The sequence below is a fragment of the Apodemus sylvaticus genome, chromosome 1 (assembly GCF_947179515.1).
Source record: "Apodemus sylvaticus chromosome 1, mApoSyl1.1, whole genome shotgun sequence".
NCBI classification, from domain to species: Eukaryota; Metazoa; Chordata; class Mammalia; order Rodentia; family Muridae; genus Apodemus; species Apodemus sylvaticus.
In genome coordinates this window covers 104,990,595-105,004,216 of record NC_067472.1, presented here as the reverse complement: position 1 = coordinate 105,004,216, position 13,622 = coordinate 104,990,595, and the positions used below count along the sequence as shown (strand labels likewise).

At 50.6% G+C, this 13,622-nt stretch overlaps 1 protein-coding gene across 6 annotated transcripts in view; it reads right to left on the bottom strand.

The window, feature by feature from the left end:
• Window positions 1–3,782: 3,782 nt before the first annotated feature.
• The window catches only part of P2ry6 (pyrimidinergic receptor P2Y6), a 41,796-nt gene continuing 31,956 nt past the window's right edge, over window positions 3,783–13,622 (bottom strand). For 5 of the 6 annotated variants that reach the window (XM_052157357.1, XM_052157347.1, XM_052157337.1 and 2 more), the window contains exons 2-3: window positions 5,952–6,171; window positions 3,783–5,317 (exon numbers count right to left, since the gene is read on the bottom strand). In XM_052157357.1, coding sequence (XP_052013317.1) covers window positions 4,275–5,282 — 1,008 coding nt within the window. In that variant the 5' untranslated portion in view covers window positions 5,283–5,317; window positions 5,952–6,171 and the 3' untranslated portion in view covers window positions 3,783–4,274. Of the gene's footprint in view, window positions 5,318–5,951; window positions 6,172–10,318; window positions 10,406–13,622 lie in introns of those variants that run through there. The other variant, XM_052157382.1, reaches the window with a different exon arrangement.

Genomic DNA, 13,622 nt, shown 5'->3' with positions numbered 1-13,622 from the left:
CCTTGTAGCTGCTGGAGTTACGCAAAGTCATATGCTGCCATTTGGGTGTCTGTGAGCCTCAGGGTCCTCCTCTGTGAAGAATGAGCGGGCATGGTGACTCAGCAGGTTACCCTGTCTTTGGGAAAATATAGGAAAGGCTGGATGGTCAAGGGGATGGGCAGGAGGAACCTTGGAAGTTAATAAACTGTGGCAACCAGGGAAGGAGCTATCTGAAGGGGAGATCTTGCGGGGCTGTGGGCTGTGATAGGCAGCCTGGTTTCTGGTTGAGCTAGGTTGGAAACCCTGGTGACCCTGCAGAGGATAACCCTGCTCGGATAGGTAGGTGTTTTGCCATGTTCCTGGACACCAGGCTCCTGACAGGAGGCGTCAGCTCTCCATAGCTCTGTGACCATCAGTCACGTATGGGCAACGCCCCAAGCCTCAAGACAGATCTCCTCAAGACAGATCTCCATTTTAATGAAGCACCTAAAGACCTGGAGCCTTAGCCAATAAACTCCCCTTCCCAGACACTCCTCCCTGCAAAAGGTATTTAACGTCAGGCCCGCCCTGAGAAAGTGGATTACGGTTTTACTCATCACCACTCTCCGACATGACAATAAATGCCTTAAAACCATGATCTGTCTCTTTTCATCAGGATCCGCTGTGGGGAGCCATGGAACAGGTCTTCACCTAAAGAGTCTCACACAGGAGGCCTCTCAGCGTTTCCAGCCACGGGTTCCACCCACCAAGCCACCCTAGGAACAAGCCAAGGACTCTATCCCTAAGGGACTCAGCCAGAGCTCTCTCCTCTTTCCCCCTTCAGCCCCAGGCTAGATCCAGCCCAGATCCAGCCCGAGGGCCTCCACTCTGTTCTCAGCTCCCAGGGGCGCCTGCCCGAGAGTCTGAGAACTTGACGTCCTGGCCTCTGTGCAGGTCCGGGAACCTGCAAGCCAACCCGGGTAGTCCCTGGGACCTCAAACTGCGCCCCCCCCCCCAGAGCTTCCATATCCCTATGCCCGCCCAGCGCCTGGGAGGCATAGAGCAAGCTTAGTCCAAACTCCGATGTTGAGGAACACACCAATGACCGCACAAGATCTGCTTTCCAAAACCAAACAGTCTCTCTGAAACCGCCTATAGCTCCATCATCAGACCCAAAGTGCTTAGGATTTCATTGGTCAGCGTCTCTTGCACACTTTATATTCTTGTCAGTTACTCAGTTGACTCTGACCAAAACAAATGAAAAACAAACAAGCAAAACAAAACAAAACCCAGCCAGGACCTTTAGAGTAATTTCAGTCTCACGCCCGAGTCCTACCTCCGAGGGACAGCCTCAGACTCATCTCAGAGCTACGCTAACCAGTGTTCATATTCTCTCTCCCTCTCCTTCCTCTTCCCCCCCCCCCTGTCTCCCCCTCCCCACGCTCTCTCCTAAGCCATCTCAGTCTCAAACTCTTTGAATAACCGAGGATAATCTTGAATTCCTGACCCCTGCCGCTTCTCCCATGAGTTGGGATTACATGTACCACTGTGCCTGGCTTTTTTGTTTTGTCTTGAGATTTATTGTCATGTTTTTGTGCATGAGTGTTTTGTCCACATGTATGTATATGTGTGACTACTGCCTGAGGAGGCCAAAAGAGGGGTTCACTTAGGAGATGTCCTGTGGGTGCTGGGAACCGAACCTGGGTCCTCTACAGGAGCAATATGTGCTGATTGCTGCGTCATCTCTCCAACTCCCACTTTCTTCTACTTGATTTTATTGCATCTACACAGCCCCCAAAGTGCTTTCTTTTTCGTATTTTTGTTGATATTGGTCGTGTTATTGTTGCTTTTGTTTCGCTTTAAGACAAGGTCTCAACTTCCCCTCCTGCCTCAGCCTCTAGATTTCTGGGGATCATTATAAGCATGTATTATCACATATGAATTTTTGTTGTTGTTTGTTTCTTTGGTTTTTGGAGAGGGCTTCACTATATAGATCTGACTGGCCTGGAACTTGCTATATAGACCAGGTTGGCCTCAAACTCACAGAGATCTGACTGCCTGTGCCTCCCAAGTGCTGGGTAAATGTATATATCATACATGCTACCCAGATGCTTTTGAGTTTTCTTTGTTTTGCTGCTCTCTCTCTCTCTCTCTCTCTCTCTCTCTCTCTCTCTCTGTCTGTCTGTGTGTGTGTGTGTGTGTGTGTTACTAGGATTGAACTCTGGACCTCATATACTCTAGACAAGTTCTCGGCACAGAACTATATCCCCAGCACACATCTCCCACTTTTTTGAGACAGGGTTTCAGTTAGTTACTGAACTTGTTTTGTAACCTAGTCAGGCCTTGAATTTAATCCTTCTGCCTCAGTCTCTGTAGTAGCTAGGATTATAAGCGTCCATAATCATTTTGGTTTTTTGAAATAGCATGTAGGGTCAGCAAGGGAAGGTGCTCGTGGCCAAGACTGACCTCCTGATCCCTGGAAACCAACTCCTGAAGGTTGTCCTCTGTCTCTATACATGAAACAAATAAAATATAAAATTATAAAAAATAAAAAAATAAAAAATATAAATAAAATATAATTTAAAATATTTTTAGAGGCAAAAAAAAGTCCATAGTCTATGCTCACCTCCAACAATCTATGTAGCCTGAGCTAGCCACTGAGGTAGCTGTGGCTACATCCATGAGCCAGCATCTCAGCTTTAGCTCTTTATAACTTCATAGAAAGGACATTGCCTACAAATAATTTGGAGGGACTTCTTGTTGCTTAATATTATACTGCTAAGTTTAAGTGCTGCATGTTGATATAATAATTCTAGGTGCATGTATGTCTAGTGTATTGATCCGTTGTCTTAATGGATAATCAGGTGATGGTGGTATCACTTTTGGTGGCTGTATGAACTTTTGCATGACTTTGGGACTCCTGGACAAAGGGGCTGTGACAGAAGTGTGTAGGGATTCAACATTAGGAGACACTGTGAAGCCAGGATGGAGTATCCCTGCCGTGGGTTTGGTCATCTGTGTTTTCTGTCATATGACATGTATGTGCTCCCCTTGACCCACCTCAGGTGGGCAGCCATCTTTAAGATGCCTCCTGGGTATTTCTTTTCTTTTTTTTTTTCATGTAAAGCTTCAATTTTATCAGAAGATGTTTATAATTTCCCTTTTAATTAATTTAGTAATGTTTTTATGTCTACCATTTTATGTGCATTATTTTTCATGATAATCTTCAATTTTTTTTATTCGATATAATTTATTTACATTTCAAATGATTTCCCTTTTCTAGCCCCCCCACTCCCCGAAAGTCCCCGTAAGCCCCCTTCTCTTCCCCTGTCCTCCCACCCACCCCTTCCCACTTCCCCGTTCTGGTTTTGCCGAATACTGCTTCACTGAGTCTTTCCAGAACCAGGGGCCACTCCTCCTTTCTTCTTGTACCTCATTTGATGCGTGGATTATGTGTTGGGTATTCCAGTTTTCTAGGTTAATATCCACTTATTAGTGAGTGCATACCATGATTCACCTTTTGAGTCTGGGTTACCTCACTTAGTATGATATTCTCTAGCTCCATCCATTTGCCTAAGAATTTCATGAATTCATTGTTTCTAATGGCTGAATAGTACTCCATTGTGACTCCTGGGTATTTCTAACCCTTGCTCTTAGTTCTCGTCAGGTTCCAGCACACATCCTGACCCCTATCCCAGTTAGACCATTGCCTGCCTTTTACCTAGGGATGATGACTAAAGGGTTCATTTTGGCTCAGCAGTGTGTGTGTGTGTGTGCTTGAGAGCTCATGCATGCAATGGCTTAAAAATTAACAACAGCAAAACACCAACCACAAAAACATATTTATTTCTCTCTTATGCAAAAGTCTTGGCAAATGGACACGATCATGATCTTTCCCGCTTCTTGTACAGAAGAGACCGTGCCCTTGTGTTCATGATGGGGCACCAGCGGTCCCCTCCACCTTGCAAACACAAGGAAGGTCAGGGGAGAAGACCTTTGTTGGAATTTGCAGTGCTATTCCAGAGCCTAGCACATCCTAAGCTATAGCCCAACCCTTGATTGTCTGAGAAGGGGTTTCACCGTGGGGTTTTACTGTGTAGACCAGGTTGGCCGGGAACATTATCTTGTCACAATATCCTGAGTTCTGATACAACAAACATGAATTGACCAGTCCCCCAAACACAGGTGTCTTAGTTTTGTGGTTGATGGAGAAATTCTGGAGGCCGGGCATGTTGAGCCAAGTTTTGCTTCTCTGTAGGGTTTGGGGTTGAGAGAAAGCTTCAGACGTCATGGCCCCAGTGAAAAACACCTTGCAGTCAGTGCCTCAGGCTGGGGCCTTGGACCCTCTGCCTCTGCCACTTGGCTGTGAGCTTCTGTAGGAGATCGTGGGGCTGCCGCCGGAACTTCTGCTGTGTGAAGTAGAAGAGGATGGGGTCCAGAACACTGTTGGCGCTGGCGAAGGGCCTTGTGCCCTTGTAGGCAGCAGCGAAGGTCTCCAGCACCGGGCAAGAGACACCGGGCGTGGAGCGCACAGCCAAGTAGGCTGTCTTGGTGATGTGGAAAGGCAGGAAGCTGATGACAAAGACAGCTGCCACCACCACAGCCATACGGGCCGCCTTGCTGCGCCGCTCTTGGGCCACAGGACCTGCTGGGCCATCCTGGCGACACAGGCGGCGGGCCATCTGACAATAGCAGGCCAGTAAGGCTGTGAAGGGCAGCACGAAGCCGATGACCGTGAGGGCCATCCCATAGGGCAAGTAGCGGGTAGATAGGATGGGCGGGCTCAGGTCGTAGCAGACCGTGCGGTTGCGCTGGATGCCCGTGGCGGCAAAGACGGCCGTGGGCAGACACTGGGCTGTCACAACGAGCCACACGACTCCGCAGACCACCCAAGCAGCACGGCGACCTCCCCGTTTGTGCCAGGAAGCCAGGGGATGGCAGATGCCCAGGTAGCGCTGGAAACTAATGCAGGTGAGAAACAGGATGCTGCCGTGTAGGTTGGCATAGAAGAGGAAGCGTACGAAGCGGCAGGTGAGGTCTCCGAAGGGCCAGTGGTCCCCTCTGGCATAGTTATAGATAAGTAGGGGCAGTGAACAGGCATACAGGAGGTCCGCCAGTGCCAGGTTCAGGGTGTACACAGCGGACCGGGTCAGGGTCCGGCGGGATGCGCAGATCTGGGCAATGACACAGATGTTCAGTGGCAGGCCGACCACCAGCACCACTGAGTATACTGGGGCTAGCAGCAGTCGCTTGAAATCCTCACGGTAGACGCAGGTGGTGGGCGGCAAGCCTGGACCCTGGATGGTGCCATTGTCCCGCTCCATAACGGGCGCTCTGCTTTTTCCTATACTTGGAGACTCTGGGGAAGCAAGACACACCCTTTCAGCAGCATGCTCACTGGCAACCCAGTTGGCCCCGTGCCTTGATCTCACTATCTGAACAAATAAGTCCTTAATTATGCTGTCTCTTAGCCTCACCACCCTATAAAGATCCATACCGATCTTAGATCACAGAAATGTGTACTCCAGTAAAGCTCAGGCTTGAGAGAAATTCATCTTTTTTGTTTGTTTGTTTGTTTGTTTGTTTGTTTTTTAGAGACAGGGTTTCCTCTGCGTAGCCCTGGCTGTCCTGGAACTCACTCCGTAGACCAGGCTGACCTGCAAATCACAGAGCTCCCCCAACTCTTTCTTCTGAGTACTGGGATGAAAGCCTGTGGCACCACCCTGGCCCAAGTCAAATTCTTTCTGTACTATTTATTTCCTCTCAGCTTTTCCTCACAAATTTCTGCTTGTCCCTCAGAACTCTAGTCAAATGTCTCTTTTGTGAGAGTGGATTGAAGGGCTTCGGTTCCAATCACAGTTACTTACTGCCTGCATGACCTTGCGGTAGGCCGTTGCCTTCCGACTTCCCTATCTGAGCACTAAGGCTAGAAGCACACACGGGCCTTCTCCTGCGCTCCCTGAGGGCTAGGGATGCAGTAATGGCATGTTTACCTGTCCCATGCAAGATGGAAGAAGACGTTTTGGGAGGAAGTACAAGATTTGGTGCTCCTTGTTGTTTCAAGGCAGGCTGGGTCCAGGACAGAGAGCTCTGGTGGCTCTCAGTTTACCCCTGTGGACAGTGCACACACACACAGAGCTCGCTGAAGGAAGCGCCGACGTCCTCAGCCTGAATGCCACTTTGGAGAGCCATCTTCTCTCAGTCACAGTTTATCTGTAAAACAGGAGAGGTGACTCAGGTGCTCCTGGGAACTTCCTTATGGGGGAACTTTGGGGACTGGGGTTGCACGCTGGGTGGGGTGGGGTGGGAGGGTTGTGTGGATGGGGGTTTGGGTGTACAGATGGGGGCTGAGGTTATGTGGGTGAGGGGTGGGGTGGAGTTGTGTGGATGGAGTGGGGGTAGGCTTGTGTGGATGAGGGGTGGAGTTGTATCAATGGGGGGTGGGGACTGGAGCAGCCCAAGTCACTCAGTTACTGCTCTTGTACCCAAGCCGGGAGGCTTACAACTTCCTGTAACTCCAACCTCAGGGGATCTGATACCCGTGGTGTCCATGGCAACTGTACACATATGAACATGCACAGGCACACATGATGCCAATGGCTCTTTTAGAGGATCTAGGTTCAATTCCCAGCTCTCACATGACAACTCATAACTGTTTGTAATTCCTGTTCCAGAGGATCGGACACCCTCACACAGACATACAAGCAGGCAAAACACAGAATTAAAAAAAAATAAGAATAAATCTAAAAAGAAAAAAGCAAGCAAGCAAACAAACAAACAAAAACAAAAAGATCTGGAGGTGTTTCCTGGTGGCCAGAGTGAAATTCCAGCTATCGGGAGAACCAATCAGGAACCAGCCTGGCTTTACAGAGATGGGAACTCGGTATGGTGAGGAGTCATATCAATGTCAGTGAGTTAGAAACAAAGTCAGACCCAGAGCCGGCCATCCACTGCACTGGATACAGAATCACGTGCATTCACCAGGGGGCATTCATTGGTGCATTCTTTCTCTGGCTTTTCCCTACCTGTTAGATACACACAGGCCTAGCATGCAGGCAGAGCCGGCACTGTAAGCTTAGCTACCGTGTGCTAGTCTGAGGGACAAGCCAGAGTGAGCCACAGGATGGAAAGGGCCCAGCAGAAAGTGTCTGCTGTTAAGGTTGGCAGCCTGAGTTCAACCCCTAGGATCCAAATGGTGAAAGGAAAGAACTGACTCCAGCAAGCTGTCCCCTGACCTTCAAGGGTACACCATGACAAGCGCTCTACACACAGAATAAATGGGTAGACAGACAGACAGACAGACAGATAGACAGACAGACAGGTAGATGTATGTCAATAAATAAAGAGAAAGACCTTTCCCAGAGAAGAACAGTCTGGTGGCTGAGGAGGTTTTCATCAGTAAAGGAGAGAAGAAGGGCACCCCAAGTGGGAACAGGGTGGGACAGGCATGGGTGGAAGGGGCTATGTCCCTATCCTTCCTTAGGGAGGCCTGTGGTGTGTGACCACACTCCCACAGAGCCTTTGGCCACAGGTGGACGAAACCACAGTGTTTTCTTGTTTCACCAGCGCTCTGGAGAGGCTGGTCCTTCAAAGACTCTACCACCCCCTGGAAGTATCAATACCTGCAGGAAAGGACCTTTGAGTAGTACTCAGCCACCATCCGCCCCCATCTACTCTGTCTCTGAAGTTGAGTGTTCCCACTCCTGAGGGGGGTAACTAGAGGGAGGGACCCCTGGACCCAAACAGTGGGCGGGCGACAGCTGATGCTGGCCATCATATCTGCCGTCCATTCTAGCACCTAAGTCCTAGACCAGCTCGAATCCCAGCTTCTCTCTGGACTCCAGTTATCTACCCGCAGGAGGAACCTTTTATGAGATTCCTCTGTTCTTAGGGAAACACCTAAGTCCCTCTTCTGGTGTTCAAGGCCCCTGTCCAGACCTCTGGCTTTGCCTGAGGGTCTGCAAGTCCTGCCCACACTCCCCTTCCTCACACATCGCACTGTTCCCAACACTGCGAAGCCCCTGGCAACTGAGACCCAGCCCCCCTCTGACCTGCCCAACCTTGCTGATCTTTTCACAAACATGTTCTTAGTCCACTCCTGTTAGCCAGAACCTAAGCATCTCCAAATTTAAAACAGCACCAAGCTCATGAGCCCATCTTGCTTCTCCTTGGCGTCCCCAGCCGAACAGAGCCCACCCAGCTTGCCAAGCCGCCCAACCACCCTGCCCCACGCCATCTTGGCCCATTTCCTCAAGACACAGACACTCACACGCAGCATTCCCATCCCCATCCTGGGTTGATAGTTCCACGTGTGTTGGGCCACTCAGGACACTCGGACACGGAGCTGCCCACACTCCTGCCCTCAGCCACACTGTAGCATCTCTGGCGTGGCTTTGGACAGTTTCCTCTGCTTCCTGGCCCTGCTCCGACTGAAATAGCCCTTGGAAGGGGGGCACCTCCCTGCCAATCCCCCACACCTTGTCCTGGCGGAAGCAGCCTGGAGGAGCACAGAGCTGAACAAAAGTCATCCTTCCCAGAACTCCCTCTCTAGCTGTGGGAGGAGGGGACAAGGAGACAGAGAGACCGGGCATGGGGGGGGGGCTTTCCACCCAGCTCTCCCTCCGTGTTCTCATCTGCTGAATGTATAGGTGGGTGATCACAGTTCTTGGTCCTTCCCTTAGCTGTGACACCTGAGCCACCAGGATTCCATTCATTTCTCTGAGACTGTACTCCTGTGCCCACCCTCCATCCATGTGGTAGGTCATCTACTGACATGCCTGTCTACACCTCTCTCCAGGTGACAATCTACTTGGGTACTTCTTACCTAGCTACTTCCCAGTCTTTACTCCCCATGCGTCCTTTTCAGCACAAGCCTTTATTAAACAACTACTGCGTGCTGTCAGCTTATCCAGCATTCCGCTATCAGCAGTCATTGTCCCTTCCACACAAAGACCAAGGCTCATGAGGGCGGGGGTGGGCATACGGACGAGGCTTTGTAGCTGTTGGAACAGCTAGAGGGTTAGAAGTTGTATGTTCTTCAGGGAGGAGGCAGCATTCAGTGGGGAAGATGATGGGCTTTGGTGGGAAGCCACCGAGGCAAGGGGGTGGGGCAGGGCAGCACAGGGAATGAATGCCAAGCTAGCATGTGGGGGCGGGGCTCACATCCTGCCTCTGCTCCCACTCCCATCTGTTTCCCTAAGCTGATGTCTAGAATGTCACAGTTGCCACCTGCATGTTGAAATGCCACAGGCACCGAGGACTCTTCCTACTCTGTCACTTGTAGAATGTAAATGCCATCTGCTCAGTGAACCTACCCCAAGCCCACTTTACGGGACTGGGAGCTGAAAATTTGAACCAAAGTGAGACGAGGATTGGATTTCAGGCAGACATTTGGCCAGCGGTGTACAAATTGGGCACCTACGGTTCATTTGCGTATGAGCCAAGAAATCCAAGCAGACACAGAGATTTGGCTTTCCTCCCAGGAGCTAGCTTCTTGTGGTGTTCCCAGGACAGTTTCCAGTGACACCAGGGTCCGTCCCAGGACTGATGCAACTCTGAGGGCTTAAGGGAAGATGGGGTGCTGGCCCTGGGGCAAGGGCAAGACTTGGGTCAGACTTCTAAACGGTTGCGGCTCCTCCTGGGAGTGGAGTATTCCCTGTAATGAGAGCCTGTGGCCATGAGATGGCGCTAGTGGACAGCTGAACTGGATGAGGACACCGTGCGCATGCTCAGGGGCCGCTTGCCAGTCCGGCTCTGGACAAGCCCAGGACATGTGCCTGGCCCGCGTCAGGATTCCTCCTCTTTATCCATCCTTCTGTCTGAGCCTCACATTCTCAATGCATTTACAGCATTTGAGTGTCAGGCCAGGCAGAGCACCCTGACACCAGACATCCTCTGCTCTAGCTAGCAGGATATGCCACCCGCAAAAATACCGCAGCCCTTCACCCTACCAAGGGACAGCCTATACGTGCTTCGCTTCCTTTCTTCAGTCCAGGTGACAGCTATGAGTTCAGTTCTGCAGCATTGTCAACCGAATGTAGACATTGGAAAGAACTGTCTCACTGTTCTTGCTGCTACTTAGGACGCGGGGGTCTTTGTGTAACCCTTCATGTCTAGAGGGCCGAGGAAGTCTGTAGGACATAGCCAGGAGCTGGAAACTTGAGTCACCACCTACTGTCAGTTCTCTTCAGCTGCTGGACCTGGGAACAGGCTTCCCAACCTTGGCCTGCCCGCCTGCCTGCCAGGAAACGAAGCTGGGAAACCCCCTAGCTGTACCCCTGGCCCCTGAATTTAGCATCGAAGGTTCAGGATAGCAGGGTCAAGACTTGGCTTCCTCCCTCTGAGTCAGGCCGACACTCACCATCTGCCTGCTGTGTGGCTTGGGGCCAGCTTGCCACCCTCTCCGAACCTGAGAAACGTACGGCAGCTGTGTTCCCTTCCTCACAGAGACATTCTGCCCTCCGTCCCAGGCATCACCCAGCCCTGAGTGCCCTGGAGCCACCTACATCCAGCTTGATCCCAGTCCCTGGCACTCGGAGAACAGCGAGCAAGGGACAGAATACCCACTCCGACAGCTCTGGTCCCACCAGGCTGGAGCTGGCACAGCCTGCACAAGGCTGCAGGGAGGACGGAGATCTGCTTTCTATTCTCCCTTTTAACTTCTCCTTTCCCCGTCTGCGCAGCAGGGACCATGTGGAACCGAAAGCTTCAGTTTGAGTATAAAGGAGAAGCTGAAGGCCGAGACTGGGGCCCTTCCTTTGCTTCCTTGGGCAGGAATTTCACAGCCCCCCTCTGGGATCACTGTCTCCATCCAGCACTTCCAATACAGCCTGGCCCCGGAGCTGTGAGGGAGGCATCCTGCTCTGTGCCTGGACCCCAGGATCTTCCAACCCTTCCTTTCCTTGTGGACCTGGCTACTCAGGCCTCCCATAAGTGCCAACTGCTCAGCCATGAGGACTTCAGTTGGCTGCAGACCACTAGTGCCCCAGGTCTGTCTGTCCTCCAATGACCAGACTCCAAGTGGTGGTTGGAAGAGAAGGCTGAAGCCTAGCTTGCGGCCTGCCATGCAGGTAGACCCAGAGGAGCCCTCTTCTCAGAGCCTTGCTCAATGGTTGAAAAGGAGAGGGGTTTCTGTTGGGCTTGCGACGTTGGGAGGAATGAGGCTAGAGTTGCCACAGCTGTCTGGACTGTGTGCCAGGCATAGTCCTGTGTCCCAGAGATCTAACCAAAGAGAGGGGACTGTCAAAATCCAAGGGGGCAGAGTAGAGAGGAGGAGCACACGGCCCCTGCAAACACCGTGGGACGTCTGGATGCAGCTCAGCCTGAGGCTTTAATATCCCACTGGATTCTAGTGATAACTGTGTTTTGCCTCAGTCCATTGCCTGGGTTTCTATCCCTTGATATCAACCATCCAAAGCCAGACCTGGTGGAGGCCTGCAACCCTTACACTTGGGAGGTAGAACCAGAAGGATTAGGAGTTCAAGGTCATCCTTAGCTACATAGCAAGTTATAAAGAGGAGCTGGGGTGTTGCTCCACTGGAGTATTTGTTTAATGTTCACAAAACCCCGAGTCCCGCCCCTAGTACTGTATAGCCCAGGCGTGGGCAGGCAGAAGCAGGAAGATCCGAAATTTAAGGTCAGTCTCAGCTATGTGAGTTCAAAGCCAACCTGGCATGCATGAGACTTTGTCTTAAAAAAGGAGGAGGGGAGAAAGAAAGAAAGAAAGAAAGAAAGAAAGAAAGAAAGAAAGAAAGAAAGAAAGAAAGAAAGAAAGAAAGAAAGAAAGAAAGAAAGAAGAGAAAGAAAGAAAGAAAGAAGAGAGAGAAAGAGAGGGAGAGAAGGAGAGAGGGAGAGGGAGAGAGAGAAGGAGAGAGGGAGAGGGAAAGAGAGAGAAGGAGAGAGGGAGAGGGAGAGGGAGAGAGAGAGGGAGAGAGAGAGAAGGAGAGAGGGAGAGAGAGAAGGAGAGAGAGAGAGAGAGAGAGAGAGAGAGAGAGAGAGAGAGAGAGAGAGAGAAGGAGCTGGAAAGATTGCTCAGTGATTAAGAGCTTATGTGGTTCTTTCAAGGACCAGAGTTTGGTGTTTGGTTCTTAGCCTCCATATCAGGGAGCTCACAACTGCCTATAACTCAAACTCTAGGCAATCTGATACTTCTGACCTCCCCTACTCACACACACACACACACACACACACACACACACACACATACACACACTTTACATATATATTTTTTTTCTAGAAAATGTTTCTTGTATAGCCTTGGCTGTCCTAAAATTTACTTTGTAGACCAGGCTAGCCTCAAATTCAGAGATCCACTGCCTCTGCCTCCTGAGATTAAAGATGTGCACAGCTTTATATATATATAAACCAGCCATCTCGCCTGCAGTTCTGATCTGGAATAGGGCCTCCACCTCTTCTCACACAGATTTGGCCCTATCATCTCTGCACAGGAAACTAGGACAGGAGGGCGGGTGGGGACAGAGGGGCAGTCTGGTGGAGCACGGTTGCAGCCAGAATGGTTCTCAAGAGTGACCGCTGTCATCTCAGTCGCTCCTGGCAGGACAGTAGAACCCATCTGGGCTCCATCTGCCATGTATCCTAGAAAGGGCCTTTATATCTTTGAGCCCCTATCTTCCCAGATATTTACTACTAATTTCTTGGCTCTTCAATGGAAGCCAGATTGGGTTAAGGGCTCTGGTACCAGAACCTTATGTGGAATGAACTGTGCTGTCTCCACTGCAGAAGAAGTCGGGCAGCTATTGCTTGGATGTGATGTCTCCCTAAAAATCTCATAAGTTAAAATCTTTGTCCTGGCTGGTAACACTGTGGATAGGGGATCATCGGGCCATTGACCTTCTCAATGAATCAACTCTTGCACAGTTCCCGGTGCATGGGATATCAAGAGATAGGGCCTGGTGGGGGAATTGGATCAATAGGGTGGGACTTAGGACTTGTTCTTCTCTTCCTCCTTCCCCTCCTGGCTGCCACAAGGGAAGCAGCTTTGTGCCGCCCTGCCCTCCACGGTGACATTCCTGCATTGCTGCAGGCCCAAAGCTCTGAGGCCAACCGATCACAAACCAAAACAAATACTTAAACAATTGTCTCACAGATTCTGTACAGTGATGAGTAGGCTTAGACACAGTGGTGACTTGTCCAAGGTGGCAGTGAGTCAGTTGGGAGCTGAATGTAGATTTGAGTAATGATAAAGTCTGTGCTGGGAAGCAAGGGGACATTTCCCTACCAGAAACCTGAAGCCAAAGAGGCTGAGTTTGCCAGTGCACACAATAGAGCCACCGCGGCACCATTTCCTAGGAATAGGTTAAAACAATAGAGGTGAGGAGGCTCACAGGTCACAGACAGAGTAACTCCCACTCTCTTTTAGCTCAGGAGACACTGGAGACAAGATCAGCTTTGCTTTCAGGTCTCCAGTTCCCTAGGAACCCTGGGAAAGGTTACATGAGTTAATCCAGTCCGTGTAGATAGGCCAGAGGACTCTATCCTTAGTGCTATTGAGTTCAGTCAATTACTCTGTGTGTCTGTGTGTGTGTGTCTGTGTCTGTATGTCTGTGTGGTGTCTGTGTGTGTGTGTGTCTATGTTTGTGTCTGCATCTGTGTGTCTCTGTGTGAGTGTGGTTTCTGTGTGTTTGTGTCTGTATGTGTCTGTGTGT